The 24845-nt window shown below is 36.4% G+C and overlaps 1 protein-coding gene across 2 annotated transcripts in view; it reads left to right on the plus strand.

Annotated features, from left to right (window-relative positions):
• EPHA10 (EPH receptor A10) overlaps positions 1-24845 on the plus strand; it is a 691916-nt gene that overhangs the window by 102673 nt on the left and 564398 nt on the right. For both annotated transcript variants that reach the window (XM_056557121.1, XM_056557122.1), the window contains exons 2-3: positions 7022-7086; positions 9083-9752. In XM_056557121.1, coding sequence (XP_056413096.1) covers positions 7022-7086; positions 9083-9752 — 735 coding nt within the window. The remainder of the gene's footprint in view (positions 1-7021; positions 7087-9082; positions 9753-24845) is intronic.

Here is a 24845-nt window from a genome sequence, read left to right on the forward strand (position 1 = left end):
ACTCTAATGGACACTGTGAAAGCAGTGTAAAAAGAACTAATGTACCTAAACGTTTAAACACCTTCTGACATATCACAGAGACATGTCACAAGTTGTGATTGGTGGAGGTCTGGCTGCTGATATTTCCAAAGATCGCTAGAATTAAGAGACAGAATTGCTCCCCTAAAAGGCTGTGTGTATCCAATTAATTGTGCTTTGCTTTCCATGGAAGTCAAGTGTGCGGTTTATGGATGCAATAGAAGTCTTTAAAGCTGTCACATACCCTCCCATAGGCTTGAATTGAGGGGGCGGAGCGTGATGTCACAAGGGGGTGGGGCCGTGACATCACAATGCTCCGGCCCCCATGATCACCAGTAATAAGACCCGGAGGGAACATGCTCCGGGGACTGAATATAATGGGGTGCTGCGTGCAAGATCACGGGGGTCCCCAGCAGCGGGACCCCCACGATCAGGCATCTTATCCCCTATCCTTAGTGCCGGAGTACCCCTTTAAGGCTTTCAGTCAGTGTGCATTCAGCTTTCTGAGGAAATCCAAGTAGAAATGAAATGACCCAGTGCGTAGAAGAACATTTTTGTCCCTTTGTTCTATAATTTGGTGACCAGTCTTTGCAGTCGGACCCCCCCCCACCCCCCCCCCCCCCCCCCCCCCAATCGCAATTTCTGACATGTCTTTATGAAATGTCAGAAGTTGTTTGAAAGTTTTGGTACACTTTTTGGGTTCGGCAAACCTGCGTTTTATATTAAAGTTTCCTTCATCTACTAGAAAATCAATGTCATTATATCTGGGAGCATGGAATATATTATTATGCAAATAATTTTGCAATTTAGTGGAGCATCTGGCAATAACAGACACCTCTTAGGAAGGCATGTGGATAATAAATCATAATATATTATTTGGAAGTTTCTGGGTTTAAAAAACATCTTGTAGTTTACATTCTCATCCTTTTTTACTTTACAGTTTTAAGACTAACTATCTGCTAAACAATTTTAATTGAACATAAAACAAGAAATATTTTATATCAATATCCCTTTTAAATTATTGGCATGTCAACTTCAAAATGGTGTTCGGAAGTCAAACTTTGATGGAAAGTGAAAAAGTATCCAGAGTTATTTATGGAAAAACGTGATCTTTTTGTAAGTCTTTTAATTTGATGTATTTCTTACCATCTGCTTTCTAACCAGAGTTTCGCACCTCAACCTGCACAACAACAGAACTCCGGCTTTCTTAAATAAAAACATTAATCAGAGTTATTTATAACAGGCAGCGTATGGCAGGGTGGAAAGCATTAGAAAAATAACACTGATTTCTGAATTAAGGACATAATTCTTTCCTTTTAAAACTTAACCTTTAGAAAGCAATGACCCATCCAATACACCCAAACAATAAAGTGGCACCAAACATAAAGAGTGTTTTTTTTTTCTCCTGCAGCTGTAGAGAAAATGGTTTGTTTTTTAAGAATCAGCACCACCCTTGTCTATAGATGCAACATTCAGTTGTATATCCTTACTTGATAGATTTGATGTCATTGGTTGGCCATATCTATGTATGAATAGAACAGAAAGTTAGAAAGTTAGATAGAAAGAAAACCAGCCAAGACCAAAAGTCATATTCTATGATTCACTGCCCCGACATGGGCTCGACTGATGGAAAGAGACAAATTCATATGTAATTAGAGATCTCCAATTATTTCCATTTCTAAATAGCAACCCCCCCCCCCTTTCAAAGAATTAGCCTATTGAGTTTGCAAGTTTTTGCCAATTTAATTTAAGCATTTCATTTTGGGTTCTGATTATTAATGCTGTGAGAAGTGTAAGTGGTATGAAAGTATGCACGGTTACATTTCTGGTTTAGATTTATATAAATTCATTGAATTTGGGATTTTAGTAGGTGTAGAATTAATATGCCTTAATAAGCTAACCTCTTTCAGCTCAATGCAATTATATATCCTAATAGGATAAAGCAATGGTAATCTCTCAACACTATGCTGTGACCAGTCGGATAAGGGAAATAACATGCTGAAACTGCTCTCGTGTGATTGCTCTCCGTGGTACTGAACTCCTCTAGTATAGCTTCTTTCTCCCTCTGCGTTATCTCAGAGACATTACCTGGTGAATAATATTTTATTACCACAGATTCTGAGTGTAAAAAAATTCAAACCTTAAATGTACGATTAACCATGATATTCAAAAAATGAATAATTTTTCAAAATAACATAGTGAATCCTAATAGATTGATATACATATGTACCTGAGCAGAATTTATTATTACACTCAATGGGGATCAAATACCCTATTGAGTCATTAAGTTAGAATATACATATTATTTTGATAAACCTGTCATAGTCTCTGGTCAAACTTTTGATCTTTGTTTTTGACATTCCCATCATCTGCCCTTCTTATTAGCTCTGCTTGGCTTTACTAAGAAGGCTAATCGAGTACTTTATAGACTCATAGGGTGGAATTTATGATTCCCTGCACCAGTTTAGAGTGGCAAATTTGCGCAAGCCCAGTCAAAAAAAATTTCACAATTTTGCCACATTACATTAGCAGGCAGAATGATTAATTGCCCCCATAGACTTTCTATAAACGTGCACACCTCATGCTTTGCTGTCTGTGGAAAGTAGAACCGAGTAGAACCAGTTGGAAATAAAGGGGCAGAATATTCAGCTAAGAATTTCTGATCCTTCAATTTAGTGATTGGTGGGAGTCTCAGTATCTAACCCCACTGATCAATCCTCTTACATACAATATGATATATATATATATATATATATATATATATATATATATATAAATTTTTTATTATTATTATTAATAATAAAAGTACCTTTACTAAAGTGAAGGACCATCACCTATTATGCAGTTACAAAGATAATCTCTCTCTGGAGAACGTATTGGGGGACATTTATCAAAGCATTTAGTAGGTTTTTTTTGCTTAAAATTGTCGCAAAAAAGTTGCACGTCTGCCTACGCTCTTTTTTCTGTGACTTTTTGCTTGTTCAGTGTCCTAAGCAAAAAATAAATATCTTGCTTACCAAAGCAAAAAGTGATTTTTGACTTGCAGTGGTCAGAGATTTATCAAGTGTGAAAGTCGCAAAAAAGTTGCATCACATGAAAAAAACCTACTAAATTTACTCCAGCTCAGACATGGAGCAGAAAAAGCCACTACCAAAGCAAAAAAACTAAGATTGCTTACATGAAGGACATTTATCAACAGGCTTAAAGCAGTTGATAAATAAGTCGCACATTAGCAAAAAAAATTGTAAGAAAAAAATAACTAAAAAAAGGAATACATAAGCAAACATTGATAAATGTCCCCCATTATGTCCAGGTATTACAAGAGCAGTCTATTGATCTACTTGGCATTTCAACATTTACTGCTGGGTTCGCTAAAGATATCAGACGATTGCTTAAAACTTACCTGTCAGATACAACAATAAAAACTTTTTTTTTTTAATATATCACTCAGTACCTAATTCTGACCATGAACATCTAATTTTTATGTGTCTTTTAATTTAGCTCAGCAGTCTGAATTCCTCTCAAAGGGAGGGGGCGTTGCCTCACTGTGCAGGTCTCCGCCCCCTCCCTAAGTATGCTGTCTGCTCAGATCTCCCCTAGCATTAGCAAAACTACTATTCCCAGCTTGTCCTCACTGACAGTAGCGGGACACAAGCTGACAGTGGGAAGATTTTTCCTCCAACTATGAGCCCTGCACTCACAGCTGTCAATCAAGGAAGTGTGTCCATGACATAGGTGATGATGCATGGACACAGCAGGACTAGTATGTGTCCAAGCAGGCGGGGGGCAATTGTTTGACTGACTTTTTCAGTATGAAATAGTGAACATTTCTTAGTGAAAGCAATTGCAAAACCTATTGGTTATACATGCTTTACAACATATCAAAAGTTTTTGTATCTGACAGTGCCCATTTAAGTAGTATACCCTATGATCAGCTGATCATCAGAAGACCTAAAGTGGCAGACAACCATTTAAAGGTAATGCCATAGAATTATCAGCAATCCTTTATAGAACTTTGGATAACATTATATTGCCATTAACTTTGCTCTAAAAAACTGCATTCTGCTTTTCAGTGATTTTGTTGAGTCTTCTTCTGCTAACCTTTCATTGTGATTCATGTATTATTTATTATCTATTTATCTATCTAATGTCTATCTATCTTTCTATTTAACTATCTATCTATGTATCTATCTACCTATCTAATGTCTGTATATCCATGTCATATCTATCTATTATCTATCTATTCACTGATCAATAAGATACAGTACAACATTGATTTACCAGGTTACATTTTCACTTATAATAGGTGAATTGATCCTTTTGTTGTATTCTTTAGTTCGGAACATTAGCAAAACAAATCAGTGATGCAGGCAGATTTATTTCCAGTATTAATAACTATACGTTTTTTAATGTTTAGAAGCATGTTTCATCATGATACTGGACAGTTGTACATGTGAACCATATCTGACAGTTATTAATCCCATAGCGGTTTCACTTCATAGATCTGTGTCATAAATGTTATAGGTTGTTTCTATGTTCAAGCACATTGCTATGTTACGACAATTGTTGTTTTCTGTATAAAATGTCAACACACACACAAATATATATATATATATATATATATATATATATATATACACACACACATACTTCTTTACTTTGTTCTCTACAGATTGGTGTTTTTTTACAAATGAGATCAATGCATTTTTCCATTTCAATTCAGGATACTTCAAACTCAGGAATCAGATAGGTCCTGGCATATACTCTTATAGATTTTATGTAATACAGTATACTCTACTTATTAGTCTTTTGCAGCAGACATGGAGCCTATCTTAATAATGGATGGAATTGTGTATCCTTTTAAAGGCTTTTTCTTCTACAGACGCATTGACTGAAACCATCCTGTGCACACAGGGAGCATCCCTCCTGCTTTATTGCTTACTTAGAACTTACATGGTTCTTCTGTCAAAATGAGGCATAGCTAGACGGGAGCTAAGCAAACAATCCATATCTCATTAGTGCAATAAAAGAAGATGTTGCATTTCCTTTTTTGTGTATAATCTCTGAGATAGAGAGAATATGAATTCAGAACAGTAAAAGAGGTATGCTCGGTGAGGTGTCATTTGCAACCACTGAGGTGCAAAATAGCCTGCAATCTTGGAGGCAGTGTTTAGAATATTTTATGGCTAATAATTTCTTTGTTAGATAACACACATTCTATACGGAGCACTGCACTCTCCATAATAGAACTACCTCTGAAATGATTTTACTTTCAGATTTGAATTCAGATTTCATTTTAGTGCCTGCTACAGAAAGGATACAAGTGTGAGGTCAACTCTCCCATTGAAATGTTTTATAGCAGCAGGTAAAAAGCCATGTGTTGTGCATTTGCTCTGCACATTACATTCAAGATATTCAACCTCAAAATGCAAGTTTACATTAATGCCATGTTTCAGAATATATGAAACTACTTATATTTCCCTTGTACACTGTTACACAGTTAGATATTCTCGTGGAATTACAGTGAAGGAGTCATTTCAAGGCCAAAAGTTTATGGGCTAAAAAATGCTTTTGTTGGCTAGCTTAACTATATGGCTTGTCAAATTTTTCACAACTTTCCTTTCTGTGGTTGCCGCTCAAGTAAAAAGTATGGGAGAGAGTAAAAAGAAAAAGAAAAACAGGGGGCGCTCCCTGGTATTGTATATCAATTGGTGTTGACCCTCCACCACACTAAAGTGATATACTGACCTGCTGAGTTGTCACACTGATGTGTGCAACTCTGTCTCAATGGCTGCTGTCCTCTGACCAAAACCAAACTCCTAGAAGGAGCTGATAAGTAATAGCAGAAACACAAACTGAAAAATGGTCTTGGAGGCACTGCTCACACAGTGGACAAAAACGACCCAGGCTAGCACAGGACAACATACTGTAACCTTTATTTCATACAGTAAGGACAATGCATTTCGGCAATGGCTTGTGCCTTCCTCAGGTCCACCAAGTATTTTCCCTAGTGTAATGATAGAATCAGTCAAGGGTACTTGTTATGAGATCCTGCTGGTGCACCGGGTCAGACCACAGCAGCACAGCGCACAGCAGGATCTCATAACCGGTAGCCTTGACTGATTCTATCATTACACTGGGGAAAATACCTGGACCTGAGGAAGGCATGAGCCAGTGCCGAAACGCATCATCCTTACTGTATAAAATAAATGATATGTTTTCCTGTGCTAGCCTGACCACTGTGTGAGCAGCGCCTCCCAGCACCTCCCATTTATCAGTTTGTGTTTTCGCTCTAGTAAAGGTGGTAATAAGATAAGATAGTTTAAGATAAAAGACCCTTTATTGATATTTGCTTATATACAGTTACCCATATATATATATATATATATATATATATATATATATATATATATACACACACACACACGTATATATATATATATATATATATATATATATATATATATATATAAAGATATGTTTCAGTTATTCATAGGTATATATATATATATATATATATATATATACATATATGTGTTGGAAAAAAACAGGAATTAAATCAGAACAGTAGAGTAGGGGGAACAGTGGGTGAGAGGGGAGTTTACATATTTCATAAAAAATGTACCCCCTAGACACCCTCTTTAAACTATATTTTTAACATATATAAACATTTGTCTTAACTGAGGCCCATTGCACGTTTATACATCTCATATATCTAGCTGGTCCAGAGGAAGCTAAAATAAAACTCCAATGTGATTGCAACCGATTTTACCTCTCCATAAATGGGGGAATGATGTGATAATATATAAAGGGCTAATATTATTTCTTGATATATAAATAGTTATACTAATTAGAAAGCTGTTACCAGTTTATGCACTTTTTTGACATTATACTTTTATCTTATGCCTCAATGAAATTCACACTTTAGAAAGTCTGCTTCTTTAAAACACATGGTAAAAGATGTTCAAAATGATGTCATCTCTCCCAATCTGTTTTATTTCAGTTATTCTGTTGGATTCCAAAGAATCGCAGGCAGAGCTGGGCTGGACTTCACACCCATCCAATGGAGTAAGTGTTTATATAGTGGCACACTAGCAGATGGTATATAAAATAATTACAACAATACTATCAAAATAGGAGCTGGTAATATACACACTTTCAAAAAATCTCTCCTTACACCCAGACAGGGATAGATCTATCATTTAAGGCCGGTAAGGCAGGGAGAAGCTGATGGGGACTGCCCTGATGACTCGTGGTTCAGGCAGCATGAAAGTGATAATAGTTCTCTTTAACATCTAAGATTTTGTTAGAGGAACAGCAATATGAAGAAAAGTTGCACTTTTTCTTGTTATACCTACTAGTTAGACCTACGTGGAACTTTTGCAAAACCAATAGGAATTTGGTTTCTCCTGAGGCCTAGATTTAGTCAGTGAAGTGTAGCTGAAAGAAGTTTTAAGTAAAACCCAGGTTGCCTCTCTGAGTAGATATCAACTTAGGTTTCACAAGGTCGGAATAATGTAGTTTCTTTTTCCAGAAACTGCAAATGTTATGTATCTATGAATGTGTCTAGTATTAAAAGTACCATTGGGACTATTGTTGATGGTACTTGATATAGCTTTTTTGGAACATTCAGACTGAAGTAATTTTACAGTTTTACAATAAAATTTATCATTTTTCACATGTTCTTTTGGCTTGATGTTTTTCAAGAATTTTTGTAGAGCTATAGATACAAGCATCTCATCTAATATCATAGAATGAGCAGATAGACCTTGACCTCAGAACACAATTCAAAATGTGTAGAGTTAAATTTCCTGGTTACACTGAGCTCAGTCAATGTGTGTAGTTCTGCTTGTACTTGTCACCATTAACCTAGATGAACCTGAGCTGCTCTTGAATCTCTTCCTCCCAGGATAAGCTTCTTTTTATAGTCTACACAGACAGAGGGTTATGACAAATACTTTGAGATGCCTCCAGGGTATACATAAAGTTCAGCAGGAAGCATCCACTAGAGAAAACATTTTATAGAAAACTGGATAGGGACAGTATTTATAATGGAAAGGAATGTGGCTAGTTTTGATTTCTAAGTGAGTAGGTTACAAATAATGTAAATAATATTTCGAAAAAGAATATAGAAAATCAATTTTTGTCTACAATACATTCTATAATTTCATTGGTGAGATAACTACTTTAAGAGTTAAAATGCCATGCTCGTCTCCCTGCTCGTTGTCTATGTGACCATTACAGTCTTATAGACTTACATTATGTGATCATCTATGGGTGCACTTCTCCCCAATGTATCTAGAAATTGGTTGGGGTCTAAACATTCAGACCCTAACCAATGACATATTTTTTCCCCACAATAACAGTGCCCATTAAAATAAATAAATAAATATTGTCAATATAGAAAGGATTGTAGGTTTTACTACAAGCCGAATAGATTTGTCATAGTGTATTAACAGTTCATCAAAAAATGTGGATCTTTGTAAATAGTTGAAATAGTTATCCAGTACTTTAAAATTGATGGCTGTAGTTCCTCAAGTCAAGAGTGAGCGCCCACTGATCTAATATTGTAAGGGTAAGCAATCAATTTGAAAGTCTTGGATGACCTCTTTAATCTTCAGATCTTCAGATCTTCAGATGTCAAGAAATCCTGCATGATCATTGAAGTATTTTATTTATTTTTGTACTTTGAGTCTTTTCCATTAAAAGAGTAAAAAGTTAGGGTATTTGTCATGCAGTCATTGCTTTACTAGTGATTTAAACAGAAATGAAGGCTTGGCCTTCCACAGTTCTAAATGAAATGCTAATCCTTAGAACACTAGCACATAATTTATACCTCCAATAATGACCTTATGAGTCATCAGTGTTTCATACTGTTAACGGATGATTTACTGTAAATGATTTCACTAAGATCTAGTGCAGTTATATGGTAATTCTAGCAAAGCTCGAATCCACTGTAAGCATATTGTACCGTATCATTTATAGTGGATGTTATTTTGTACAAATATTGTAAATGATAAAAATAACATTAACACATTGTCTTATTCTATTATTGTCACCCTAGTGGGAAGAAATTAGCGGTGTCGACGAGAATTACAAACCCATCCGTACTTATCAAGTATGTAACGTCATGGAGCCCAGTCAGAACAATTGGCTGCAGACCGGCTGGATCTTAAGACGTAACGGACAAAGGATCTTTATTGAGTTGAAGTTCACTCTGAGGGACTGCAACAGCATTCCAGGAGTAGTGGGGACATGCAAGGAGACATTTAATCTTTATTACATTGAATCTGATTATGATCTGGGGAAAAACATCAAGGAAAGCAAATACCTTAAGATTGATACTATAGCAGCTGATGAGAGCTTCACACAAGGGGATCTAGGAGAACGCAAAATGAAGTTAAATACAGAAGTCAGAGAGATTGGACATCTGAACAAGAGGGGCTTCCATTTGGGATTTCAGGATGTAGGGGCCTGTGTTGCCCTTGTCTCTGTGCGTGTCTATTATAAAAAGTGCCTCTCCACAGTGCAGAACCTTGCAATCTTTCCGGACACAGTGGCAGAGGCTGCCTTCTCGACTTTAGTGGAAGTTAGGGGGACTTGCGTGAATAACTCTGAAGTAGACTTGGATAACCCACCAAGGATGCATTGCAGTGCAGAGGGGGAATGGCTGGTCCCTATTGGAAAATGTACTTGTAGTGCTGGCTTTGAAGAAAAGGAAGGTAGCTGTACAGGTAAAACTCAGTTTACAGTCTCTATAGATTTGCTTGATTAATACTTAATTGTGTTAAATGTAATTCTATTACAAGAGACAAATTGCAAGTGAATGTTAAACTTTGGTAGTTGATTTATAGTCTATAAAGTTAAATTAGCTTGTAAAACTGATTATTTACTACAGAATACATCTGCTCTGTATAGCGGTGGCGATTAATAATCCTTAGTATCATTAAATCTACATTAACATCACTTAGAGGCAGCTATGATAGGGCATACAAACAGGGGCGTTTTGTTCTGTAGCAGATTCTCGTTTCACTATACATATGCCAAGATATATCTACTTCGCTTTCTAGCTAAATCTAGCAGAACCATAGTTACATTATTACAAATAAACTGACAATGACTGCCTTATGATGTCGGACAATTAAAATGCACTCCGCAAGGCTGGATGGGAAATGTTGTTAGCTTAAGCACCCACTGTTAAACTACCTTTATTCTAAGTGGTAGTTCTGCCTTTTCTATTCATAGTTTACTATTCATTTCAAGTAGTTTGGCCTTATTTTGTAAAGCGCTATATACTGTTCTCTTGAGTAGCTGAGATAATTCAGTCTCTCAGTATTTTAGTATATAGAAAATTGTGTCCCTTATCATTGTGTAGAGCCAAATAGTTAGCATGTCAGGTAGCTTAAGTGCCAGTATAACCAAGGCAGAGGTAGAACGTTACCTACACAAGGGGGTTGTGCAGTGCCTCTCTTTCACTAAGTCTGACGTTGGGCAGTAGGCACTGCTACACAAGGATGGGACAGTTGCCCAAGCAGCCATTTGACACCCAGCATGTATTGTGAAATTCAAATAAATAGGATATGTATGTAATACTTTGTTACCTGTCCTGGCCAGCGTGCTGCAGCAAATAATGCCCAAATTCAGGTGGCAGAAGAATGCTGCACAACCCCATTAATAGTTGATTGAGTATGTTCATGCCAGTAATGCCTCATGTCATATATGTGACTATGTACTTCAGAGCCACGTAAGGAAATATTGGGAAGCTGCTTAAATAATTCAGTACTTTAACAATGTAAATGAAAACACTCCATTTAAGTGATATGAATGCTGGGGAAAATATATTTTCCAGCACATCATAACATCAATGGTTGGCCGTCCAGGCATGTTGGGAGTTATAATTCTTCTAAATCTGGAGAAAGACTGGGGTAGACTATCAATATTAGATCCCTCAATGAGCAGGTGCCATGCCTTCATTATTTACCAGACACTGCTCCATACCTTTTGTAGTGAATGTGTCTGGTATTACAGCTTAGTCCCATTTACTTGCAGATCTGTCAACCTTAAGAATTTTATGTTTAGTCTGCTAAATGGAAATCAAGGCTGTAACAGGGACTTTTTCAGTTCCCATATCTCTTAAAGCTAATGTTTACCTTTTACCACAATTTGATTCCATATTATAAGCACTTTCTCAGCAATTGAAGCACTTTATAAATAGATTTAAAACAAACAATTTTGACTGCCTGATATTATCCATAGAAGGCTCTAAGAAGCTTAATGCATACTATTTTATTATAACTTTCAATGTATGACAGTGTTCAGTGAGCTCTTTAGCTCCCTCTTGGGGTGAGTACAGGTAGCTAGAATTTTCTCCTTTAACTATATGTTTATGTAGGGAATTCAAACCAAAGCTTTAGCTGTTATAAAGGATTTATTTAGTAATGACAGAATTTTAGACAATTTGTACAATTTGTTCACCATAAATTCTATATTGTAATATTCTCCAGGTAACATTTTGATTATAACTTTATAATAAGGAGTTGACAGCTCCCAAATAATTTCTTCTAAGTGGTTCTAGGGTACAGTTTTACATTAATATCTATTATGAATATGCATATGGTGTTTCAATAGTAATGCAATAGTACTAAGTGACTTGACCTTTCTTATTAATACCACTGTATATAATGTGATTTTCTAGTATTGCATTCAATCCATGTAAGCAATATTTACTAAGAATGTCTAGTAAAATTCCTGTGTAAGAACAGCTTTCATGTTGTGAATAGAAATTTCACAGTCTCCGAGTCTCGGCTTTATGTTTTAGATCATGGATTATGAACTCTATCCTGTTGTTAGTTGACTCTACCTCACTTGCAAATAGATCTTAGACAACCTCTGACAGGAATATTTGACCTCTATATGTTGACTTGCCTTTATTAACACAAATAACTCATTCTGTTATGACCCTTCCCGGGACCTCTCAAAGTCTGACCAGGAGACTCAGTGTAGTTGGCTATATCCTAGTGTCCTTATTGGTCCTCATCTATAATATTTTATTAAAATTGAACTCAGTTGAATATCCACTGAGATCTCTGTATTAATTTACTTTATCACACACTACAATATGAATAACTGCTCAGTTTTTAATTGTATTAGCTTTTACATCTCTTTTGGGCCCTATATCAGGGTCATGTAGATCAGAATTCTATTTTTCTCCTTTTGCAGGGGATAACATGCTTTATCTCCTACAAATACATACATTTTTTTCAATCACTAAAAATTATTATTTATAAATAAACATAAAACATTCTGATTTATGTATAGCCAATTAAATGTATATGTTTCCTCACAGTCTCTTTTAGCAACTGTTTGCTATCTCTCCTAGAAAACACAGATGTAGCAGAGCTGAATTTGTCAACAAGGAATATAAAGATAAAGCACATTTATTGTGATATTACAATTTGATATCTTAAATCAATAAGACTCTACTACTTTAAAGGTGTTTTTATCAGAGCATCTCAGGGTCAACTTCTTCACAAAGTTCCCAGCTTTGGTCATAACTCTAGTCTACATCATGAAAACCAGCCAATATTGCGATTGTAATTTAAATTACCAATTCTCATACAATGAGCTTAAACAGACTGGAAAAAATAACCATTTTCATGTGTACAAAATTTGTCTTTATTTTATCTTTTTTACATTTGAAAATAAATGGTGTTCTTACATAATCCAAATATAATTAAATGTCTGTGTTCTTTTGTTAATATTTAAACCAAAACAAACAATGTACTGTAAGAAACAAGAGAAGGCATTTTCCCAGTCATTTTGGCTTGCCTGACTCATGAGTGCTCATGGGAAAATACAATGCTTCTCGAACAAAGAATAGTAATATAGCAAGTAAGAATGATACTGCAGAGTTCTGTGACCTATAGAAGAGATCCCTTGGTATTCTTCGGTGGTAAATATAAACATGGTCTGAGTTCAAAAAGTTAATTTGTCAGTTTTCAGTATTTACATATGATGCATTAAATCTGATTATTAGCACAGTGAAATCAGGAAAAGTGTAGTCTGAGTCCTGCCAAGACGTCTTACCTAGTCTCTCTCCTTATCTGAATTAAGCCTTGCTTTGAAGACCTGAGCAGTTTCCTTGAAAACCTCATTATAAAGGCTGTAGTGTTTATGCAGTGCATCACTAACAACAAGACTGTCTCATAGCAGAGTAGGCACTGTGATAAGGAAAAATGGGGAAAAATAAATTGACATGTCATAAGATCATGTCTTATAGTATTGTACCTTAGCTTTATTATTAGTCCATTGTTTCTAACAAGCAGTGAACTTTGAAACTGGCTTCCATTTTTACGTAATGACAATATTCCAAAAATATTAGGCCTAATTTACTCTCAGTAAATAAGTCTGCAAATCACAAAAAAAAGGCACTTTCTTCTCGTGTGTAAACATGGTCTTAGTTTTAAAGTTTACATTGCAAAAAGGAATGATGGTAGTAATGGTATAGCACAAGGCTCTGTACTGGAACTGTTATTATTTTTAATAATGTTAATGCCGGCCTTGTAGACAGTATAGTTAATAAAACAGAACAAGGGAACAACATGTTGTGAAATACTGTAAATAACAACATTCAATGCCAGGCTGAGGCAACAAAAGCAAATACAATTTTATGAAGCATAATAAGAAAGATAAGACAAAGGGATGAATTAAAAAAACATTCAAATGTATGCCACTTAGTTTATAAATTTAGAGAAATTAAAATTTGTTCAGTACAGGGTGGGCCAATTATATGGAAACACCTTAATAAAATGAGAATGGCTGGTGATATTAACTTCCTGTTTGTGGCACATTAGTATATGTGAGGAGGGAAACTTTTCAAGATGGGTAGTGACCATGGTGGCCATTTTGAAGTCGGACATTTTGAATACAACTTTTGTTTTTTTCAATAGGAAGACGGACATGTAACACATCAAACTTATTGGGAATTTCACAAGAAAAACAATGATGTGCTTGGTTTTAAGGTAACTTTATTCTTTCATGAGTAATTTACAAGTTTCTGACCACTTATAAAATGTGTTCAATGTGCTGCCATTTGTGTTGGATTGTCAACGCAACCCTCTTCTCCCACTCTTCACACACTGGTAGCAACACCGTGGACCAGTTGAATGGCTCCCATCTGACCCCCTGAGACTTTTATCTTTGGGGTCATCTGAAGGCAATTGTCTATGCTGTGAAGATACAAGATGTGCAGCACCTGAAACTATGGATACTGGAAGCCTGTGCTAGCATTTCTCCTGCGGTGTTGCTATCAGTGTGTGAAGAGTGGGAGAAGAGGGTTGCATTGACAATCCAACACGATGGGCAGCACATTGAACACATTTTATAAGTGGTCAGAAACTTGTAAATAACTCACGAAATAATAAAGTTATGTTAAAACCAAGCACATCATTGTTTTTATTGTTAAATTCCCAATAAGATTGATGTGTTACATGTCCGTCTTCCTATTGAAAAAAAACTAAAGTTAGATTCAAAATGGCCGACTTAAATGGTCACCACTAAAAATGAGCGAACTTACAGTAAATTTGATTTGTCACGAACTTCTCGGCTCGGCATTTGATGACTTATCTTGTATGAATTAGTTCAGCTTTCAGGTGCTCCTGTGGGCTAAAAAAGGTGGATACAGTCCTAGGAGACTCTTTCCTAGGAACGTATCCACCTTTTCCAGCCCACCGGAGCACCTGAAAGCTGAACTAATTTATGCAGGATAAGTCAACAACTGCCGAGCCGAGAAGTTTGTGACGAATCAAATTTATTGTAAGTTCACTCATCTCTAGTCACCACCCTTCTTGAAAAGTTCCCCCCTCACATATAATAATGTGCCACAAATAGGAAGTTAATATCACCAACCATTCCCATTTTATTAAAGGAGTACTCTAGTGCAGAGTATTCCTGCTCCGTCCTGCCCAGGCTGCAAAATAAATGAAAATGAACCATCACTCACCTCCCTGGGTTCCCGCGGAGCGCCACTAGAGCTGATCGGTCCTCCGGTCCATCTCCTTCATACTTCCGGGTGTGACGAAGCGTCACATGGGGCTCAGCCTATCGCTGGCTGCAATATCACAGCATGCTATCAAAATACTTCCTTTACATAGCAAGTACCAGGTTTCTACACATAGACAAACACATTGGCCCTCATTTACTATTGCAAACCAGAAATTGCGATAGTATTGCCCCAGAAATTCTGTCTGCACCAGAATTTGCGCCAGAATTGAAAAAAAAAATGACTAACTCTCCATTTTACTGAGAAAAGTGGGCATGGCTGCCAAAAAGGGGGCGTGTCCCTGGCATTTTCACAAAAACCCAACATATTTACTAAGGTTTCCACAGAAAACTTGTTGGATTTGAGCTGAGGAAAACACGACAGTGTAGAGCATGTGTAAAAAAAAAAAAAAGCAAAATGTAGGGAAAGTGCAAAATTTAGGGAAACCTTAGTAAATACCTTGGAAAAAAATGTAGGGAATTAAAACCCACAAAAGAAAATTTACATTCAATGCTTAGTAAATCAGGGCCATTGTATTCATCTCATGATAAAGTGTCACCAAATCATGTTGTTGTGAAAAGCCATTAATCTCACCTGTTATATCTAAGGATATGTCGATTTTAGAGATAGATTAGGAAAATACAAACGTTAATATAGAGATAATGCATTTGAACATAAACATTTTCTTCCAAAGTGCTGGAGGAAATAATTTGCATATGAAAATGTTTAATCACCATTATGTGTATAGGAAGGAGTAGTAGACAAATTTTGGAGCACTCTAAAACTTATGGTAGTGACTGCAAAATAATTTTCAGAATTGAAAACAAACTAGACTTTTTTTGACTAAACCAATGGTTTGGAGTTAAATGGTTTGGAGTTAAATGGCCACTAGGTGGCTCTGTTCTGTTCCCCGCTGCAAGTCAGTTAGTTTGGTCTCCTCCCGGCCTGGCAGGAGATCAAACTCGGGAAGTGTGTGCGGGGCATGGGGAGGCACAGCTCTCGCAGGCTTCAGTGATGTCACGCCTGCTGGGGAACGCCCACTTTCTTCTGCTTGGAGCTCACACAATGTGAGCAAAGGGAAAGGTATGATACCCAGCGTTTTAAGCTTGGAAAAAAATGGAAAAGCAGGAGGGGTATAAGGAGTAGATAGCGAATATTATCTGAGTTAGTTTAGAAAATATAGTTTGATGACAGGTACTCTTTCAAGTTAGCCAACAGATATATAGGGGTTTTGTTATACTAAAAGGGAACCCCTGTTCTGCATTAATGTGTACATACCCAGTTGCAGTTATGCAAATAATTTTTATATTGTAGAAGATACTTTAAGATCTTCCTTCTCCCATATCTTGTATATGAATCACCTGCAAAGTATTCCTGTTTCCATGATTCCATGTTGAAAGTAAAAGCAATCTATTGTTCCAAAGAATACCTTATTTAAATCTTACATACAAAATGAATCTTGGGAACAGTGATAAATACTGTAATTTACAATACATAAGACCCAATTTAGGAACTGAAAAATAATATATAATTTGGGCTAAAAAAGCACCAGAGAAATATGGCATCCGTGGTTGTAATGCATGAACAACTGATTTATAAGCCTTACATTCCATTGGATATGTTATGGAATATATATATATATATATATATATATATATATATATAATTTTATATAGTAAACTGCATTTTTCTATATATTATAAACATTTTGGGATATTTACAACAATATTAATTTTTTCTATTAATAGAGGTATTATGTTGGGGCAGAGTAAGATTTGTCAAAAAAATTTAGGAAAAATAATTGCATTAAGTATATCAATATTAATGCAATAAGTGGTTGATCTGTTTAGGAAAACAAACCTATGCCATTCTGGGCATTGTTGAACAGGGAAGGTGTTAATCCAATGTTGTGAAGTAATGAAATGTAATACATGCTCCTGAAATATTTATATACAGTTTGCATAAGTTAATGTCAGTTTAATTAATGGAGTGTAGACGTATAATTAAAGTTATCAAAGATATTAAATTCTGGTAAGAAGTGATGATTAAAACCGAGACACTGTATTGATCAACAGAGATAATTAATATGGATGATTCTTAATTTACGTCTTGCAATTCCTATGCAGTTTGTGTTGTTTTGATGTTGAGATGCTTCATTCTGTTTTCAAGATGTGAAAAGCAAAAGCCAAATTACCAAAGGGGAGGATGACACAGGGGAGAGAATGGAGACCGAAATAATCACAAGCCTTTTATGTTCTAGTGGAGAAGGGTCCATACCAATTTTTATACCTGATTACTTGTTACACCTCTGCCCAAAGGCAATAAACGTGCCACAGTATAGCACTTCCGTGAAGCAACATCTTTGAGGCTTTGTTAAAAAATACAGTAAAAAATAGCATAACAGTAAAAAATTATAGTCATAATTACGGAAACCTGCCAGACGTCAATAAAGTAATTGGTGTCTGGCTATGTTATTTTTGTTGTTCTACAGGACAAACTAAAACAATAATACAGAAGTGACCAAAGTATGCCAGAATTTAGAGACACATGTATAGCATATGCCTACAGACAATGGGAACCATTTTAAGGGTCATTATAAAATAGATCTTTATTATAGCCATGCATAAGAGGCCTAAAGTATCGTAGATTTAGATATGCTACAACTTCCTCATTCATATATCTTTATTAAAAATTGCTCAGTTTGTTTGTTTTGAATCTTTTTCATGCATATCTGCCACAAACATGCAGCAAAAACGCATGGGTTGCATGTGGATTTGGCTGCATATTTACCGTTGATCACTCCTCTATACACAGTATGTTGTGAAATCATAAATCCACAGAATAATGATCAGCTATGGCTGCAAATCTAAAGGTGAAGTTTGCAGATGTTCTGACCTATGGGGATTTACCCAAAGGGGGATATAGATTTTAATTTCTCCAGGCTACAGTATGGTGGAATTTTTTTTTATTTTTATTTTTTTTTTAAACACAATGAAGTGCTGCCCTTAGGCACAGACCCACTGGTGCATATTGGCAAATACAGCCATGCCCATTGTGTGTTGAGTTAAAGATCAGATGACTGAGCAATGTTAGCTGAATTTCTGAATCATTTGTTTTGATTTCAATCTAACCCTTATTATAGCCGTGTGTATTTCCCAGCATGGTTTCTTTCTCTAAAAATATTTATCTTCACATGATATGTCCAGATATGTCCATGATATCCTCAGCTGAACCTTTAAGGACATCCATGTAAATAACCCAAAATAATCAGATTTACAAATGAATCTATATATTTTTCCTATACGTTAAACAGAAGGTAAAACAGAGCCAATGATCAAAAAATCCACTAAAGGAGACGTGAACCTTGAAGAGGGAGAAATAAGTGGGAACTGAAGTGGTCAGAAGGGAGGCTTTGTATAATATCAAATGTAAGGAAGAAAAAGAAGAGGAAGAATACCTATACATATTTCAGCTGACATATCACGTAGATTCAAATTGGATGGCAGATGATCTTGCCTTTTAAAGTTGATGGCCTATCCTCTGGATAGGCATCAGTATCAGAATGATGGTGATCCAACAACTGCCAACCCTGCCAATCAGCTGTGTGGAGAAACCATGGCACTTCAGTGAGTACTGAAGCCTCTTCAATGTTTACTGCTGCTCGTCCGTATTGAACATACCTTAAAGGGGTACTAAGCTGAAAACATCTTATCCCCTTTCCAAAGGATAGGGGATAACATGTCTAACAGCGGGGGTCCCGCCACTGAGGACCCTCGCAATCTCTGCTGCTGCACCCATGTCTTTCGGTCCACGGAGCGAGTGCTGCTTCGGGACCCCCTCGATTAGTCATCTTATCCCCTATCCTTTGAATAGGGGATGAGATGTTTTCAGCAGAGTACCCCTTTAAGAAATGGTAGTGCAAACAATTGCAGTGTTGTCTCATTCAAGTAAGCATGACAAAACTGAAGTTACTTGCACCACCACTACTAAAAGTATGAACGAGCAGAATTAAATGTAACATAGCATATTGGACTCTCACTGATCTAATATTTGTTACCTATTTTATGAGCCATCAATTTTAAAAGATCAGATAACTCTTTTTACAAACCAAGTTTAGTGAATGATGCATGAGGCATATAACTGCTATATAACTGTGTGAATTACAGTGATGGTTATGTTCTAAAGTTCCGGGACCTCTGGAACTTATACAGTGCTGTGAAATTTTTTTACCACTTCTGGTTGTTTTCTAATATTATGTGTCTGTCACATTTAATGACTTTGCATCTTTAAATGAAATGTAGTATCAGAGAAAATGGGCAAAATATTTTGCTTAACAAGATATTATCTAAATTTATTTGTGGAACATTGGTTTGGATTTGACGGTAACCAATGACCCACTAAGCAAGAATAACTGGATCTTTCCACATGGTGAAAACAAGAATTAGTCCTTAGAATTTCCTCTTAAGCCTTCTAGTTACATTACATAAATACTGTGGAACTAGTCTTCTGAAGCACAATGAAGTGTACAATTATCCTCTGTTATGATTTCTTTATGACACGATTGTGATTGTCAAATGAAAACAGAATAACTAATTATCCTTTACATTACAGAGGAAAGGATAATCCCTTTCTATTTAGAATGGTTACTCTTTTGCGTCAACCCTCTCCCCCCTCTTTTAGATCCAAATGACCCTAAAAATGGTGAGAAAAGCTTTCCTAAGAATCATTTCTTAAAAACTGTCACATACCTTTATTTTTTACTCACTAAAATGAGTTGAATACAACACTATAGGAGTCGTTATAGCCCATTAATAATTCCATATCATTTTGCAGTCTTTTAGGTGTCCTCATTGCCAAGTGGCTAAAAAAGGCACGTTAGGGTTTGGGATTCAGAATAAATAACTTTTCTAGTGAGTGCTCCAGAAAAAAAAAATTTGAAGAGGGGGTTGGAATCAAGTAGGTTGCAATGACACAGGGAACTCCACCTCCAACAATTACAGATGGAAAAACTGATTCGCCCACTTCAAGGTTAGCATCAAATAATTATGATTCACATCTCGAAAATCATTAGATACTTTTTTTATTAATAGTTATCCATTCTTCCCCTTATTTATTTATTTTTTATTTTCACATAACATCCACAAAAAATAAGTTCCACCAACAGTACAAAATCACATGAATAACCCATCCCAACCACCCCCACTAAATTCGATCCGACATCCGGGGAGAAAGAAGAAGAAAAAAAAAGAAAAATATATATAATTATTACTATCAGGATTCATTTTTTATAGACCTCTCTTCCAAACTCCCCAGATCTTATCTACCCATCATTCTTGTTTCTTATTACCCTTGACCGATAATTTCTCATAATGAATAATTTGTTCAACAATCAATTATACCAATGCTAAAAACGGGACGTTAGTTGATAACCAATTCCGTACAATCAATAACTTCGCACAAAAAGAAAGTTTCATGAGAAGTGTACCCCAAACTGCATTCCCTTCCTGGATTCCCAATAGAACTTGAAGCGGAGACACATTAATTTCATCTTGAAGTCTTGACTTAATTTCTACCAAAATTTCCTGCAAGAATTTATTAATCTTTGAACAGGACCAAAAGATATGCAAAAGGTCCCCTCCCTCCAACTTACATCTAAGACACCTATCGTCTATCCAGTAACTCATTTTTTTTAAGTTTAACTGGGGTTAGATATGCACCGTATAACATTTTTAAATGTATTAATCTATCCGAACTATTTATCGACACTATATTCACATTCCTTAAAGCTAACTTCCATTGTGTGTCCTTGATTACCCCAAGTGCCACCTCCCATTTCTTTTATATTTAAATTTTAAGTTTTTAGTCACCTAAAGACAAAGTTGTTTATAAAATCTAACCATATTTTTATTTCCCACCCCCTCCAGTGTCCTTACCTCATCAAGAACACCATGTTGCTTAATTGTGAAAAAAGATGGGTCTTCTGTTGCCCTATATGCATTCTGTATTTGAAAATATCTAAATGTATCCATCTCTTTTAACCCAAATTCATTCTGTAACTCTTTAAAAGATTTAAGAGTCTTATCCCCCACAATGTGCCCAACGTCCTTGATCCTTCTAACTATCCAAAATATCGGATCCAGTACCGTCAAAAATTCATTCACCCTTGAATTGTGCCAAATATGAGTAAACTCCATTGCCCCAGTTATCCCCCAAAAAAACTTTCACAAACTTCCAACCCTTCTTCAGCATATTAGAATGTGAAAATACAGAACAAAGACTGTCTATTTCTAACAGGGCAGGCAAATCCTCTATTGCAAGCACGTTGATTTAATTTAATTTTCTAATCCAATTCCCCTTCCTCTGTTTTATAGCGGTCAATATTCTGGCAATAAAATATAACTTGAACGCAGGTAATGCACACACCCCTAACTCGTTAGGGGCAACAAACTCTAAGTATTCAAGTCTAGCTCTCTTTCTCCCCCACAAAAACTTATTCAACATTCTTTCAAGTTTAGAAAACCATTTTTCCGCAATCCCAATACATTTAGAAAAAACAGAACTAGTGGTGAAACCACCATCTTCAAAACTGTCACCCTATCTGCCATACTCAATGGCAATCTTTTCCAAATCTCAATTTTTTTTCCATTTTATTTAACAATGTATTAAAATTTTCTTTCCTATAATGTACTTTTATTCCCAAATATTCCAGGAACCCCCCTTCCTCCCCTACTTGCATACCCAACACTGTTTGATCTAACCTGAACTCTATCGAAAGGGTGCATGATTTCAACCAATTTAATGCCAAACTCCTTAAAAACAGACTTCAATTTAGGGACCAACCCCACTGGATCTTGTACATACAGGAGAAGATCATCTGCATACAGCGCTATCTTGTCCTCCTCCCTCCCCCCCCCCCACTCCCAAACCCCCTCAGATCTGTAATTTCCCTTAATAATATCGCAAGAGGCTCTCTATAGAGGGCGAAGAGCAGGGGGGAGAGAGGACAACCCTGGCGAGTGCATCTAGTCAATCCAAAAGATCTCGTTATTACATTTCCCAGTGAAAATTTAGCTGAGGGTTGAGCATACATAAGTTTTATCAGACCAATATGTATCGGACCAAACCCATACCTTTCCAGCAAAGCCCAGAGGAACCTCCACCCTGTTGAAAGCCTTTGTGGCATCCAGCGACAGAATGGAGCAGAGATCCCGCTGGCCCCGGGCAGACTGGACATTAACAAATGTTTGCTCACAAACAAAGGAGTCATCACTCACAACACAAACCTGATGATCGTTTGCAGTGTAGATAACGGCATCAGGTAACTGGATGCAGGGTGCATATTCAAGAAATACAGTTCAGAGAAATCCAAAGATGAAGAATAGAAATCGCACTCACCGCTCCGGTATGGACAAAAGCCGGTTTATTTCAAATATTCATAGACTAGGTGCAGGGTGTATACACAGACGAGATGCGGCTTCTTTCACTGAATGGGTGACAGCTGTTGCACGTGCGCACAGGCACGCTTCCTCAGACCCTATCCCTTGACACACTGGCATCTCCTTAAGAAGCCCAACGGGATGACGTGTGTCCAAGGAGGTGGCAACCAAAAGTGAGTGCAAAAATAAAAACATGCAAAAACTTTTAAATATCTTAACTTTATGCAAAAACACTGTAGTCCAGCCTTTCATTTAATCCGAGATTGCCGTAAGCATTCATTTTAATGATCCATTTTGCTTTGGTGCGGAGTAGTGCCTTTCGCCTATCTACACCCGCTTTTACATTGACTCTTTCGATTCCATGAAAGGCTAGATCACACAGAGAATTGTGATGACGTTCCTTAACATGTTGAATAAATCTTGGAGACCCCTTTTCTGACTTAAGCGAATAAAGATGTTCTCGAAACGTATATTCATGCTTCTTTTGGTGCTGCCTATATAAGAACAGCCACATGTACAGATGATAGCATAAACTACCCATTGGGTTCTGCAAGTGATTAGATCTTTAACAAAAAAATCTACACCTCCTATTCAGAAATATTTTCTACATGAAAAATAGCTGCACCAGGAGCATGATCCACATTTATGATTACCGGTAGGGCTAAACTTCTAGTTATAATGTCTCTTAGATTCTTGCATCTCCTAAAAACAAAAAACAGATTATTGTCCACTAGAGGTCCTAGTGTAGGATAATTTTTAATCAAGAATCATCAATTTAATCATCATTTTTTTTGTTAAAGATCTAATCACTTGCAGAACCCAATGGGTAGTTTATTCTATCATCTGTACATGTGGCTGTTTTTATATAGTCAGCACCAAAAGAAGCATGAATATATGTTTTCGAGAACATCTGTATTCGCTTAAGTCAGAAAAGGAGTCTCCAAAATTTATTCAACATGTTAAGGAACGTCATCACAATTCTCTGAGTGATCTAGCCTTTCATGGAATTGAAAGAGTTAATGTGAAAGCGGGTGTAGATAGGCAAAAAGCACTACTCCGCGCTGAGGCAAAATGGATCATTAAAATGAATGCTTACGGTAGTCTCAGATTAAATGAAAGGCTGGACTACGTCTCGTCTGTGTATGCACCCTGCACCTTGTCTATGAATAGTTGAAATAAACCGGCTTTTGTCCATACCGGAGCGGTTAGTGTGATTTCTATTCTTCATCTTTGGATTAACAAATGTTTGCTCGATATTATCAAAATGCCGTCTTCCAGGCACAAAACCAGTTTGGTCGCGGTGAACCAGCCTATCTACTACTCTCTTTAATCTATTTTCCAAAATTTTTGCTAAGATTTTAATATTTGCATTCAACAGAGAAATCAGCCTATAGCTATCTATCATCAAGGGATTTATTTATTTATTTTAATCAGTCTCCCTTCAAAATTGTCTTCACTAAAGGTCTCCCATAACAATGGGGCAAGGACCTTCTCCAGCCTTTTATACCACTCAAAAGATAGCCCTTCCAGTCCAGCAGCAGAACCTGATGGGGCCGATCATATAACCTCCTGTATTTCCTCTAATGCTATGGGTAAGTCCATGTATTATCTCTCAGATCTCGTCAATATGGGTAAAGCAATTTGGTCTAAATAAGCATAAACTTAAATTTTTGACACATCCAGCTCTGAAGTATACAATTTAGAAAAATAGGTAACACAAATTTGTTGCTTGCTGAGTTTCATTAACGACCTGTCTCTGTTGGTCCCAGAAACTATTTAATATTGGTCTATCCGTTTAGGCTTTTAGTACATCAATAAGTAATCCCAAGGGCTTACCGTTTTCAGTAAATTGTTTATGCCCCCCAAAAAACAGCCGATTTTGCTCCTTCTTAGTTTGATATTTTGTTAATTCGTCCTGTGCTGTACTCAATGGCTCAACATTTTCCACATTTTTTTATATTTCTATATTCCTGCATTTTGGATATGACATAATCTACCAATATTTTTTTCCCTGGTTCTGAACTCTTTTTTAAGATGGCATATTTCTTTGAACAAAACTTCCCTCATAAAGGCTTTCAGAGTATCCCACACCACCATTGTACTTGCTGTGCCTAAATGTCTCGTCCAAAACTGTGATATTTCAACGGATAGTCCCTCATCCCTATTCAAAATCGTTAACCAATAGGTATTCAATCTAAAAATTCTAGGTCCTAGGGAGGAAGTAAACCCCAGCTTCACCTCCAAGTGTTGCATTACATGATCTGATATTGAGCGTGGTTCATTTTTCATATTGGTTACCATTTTACTGCCAGACCTATTGGTGAAACAGATTAATCCTGGAAGCCGAGTTA

The sequence above is a fragment of the Hyla sarda genome, chromosome 2 (assembly GCF_029499605.1).
Source record: "Hyla sarda isolate aHylSar1 chromosome 2, aHylSar1.hap1, whole genome shotgun sequence".
NCBI lineage: Eukaryota > Metazoa > Chordata > Amphibia > Anura > Hylidae > Hyla > Hyla sarda.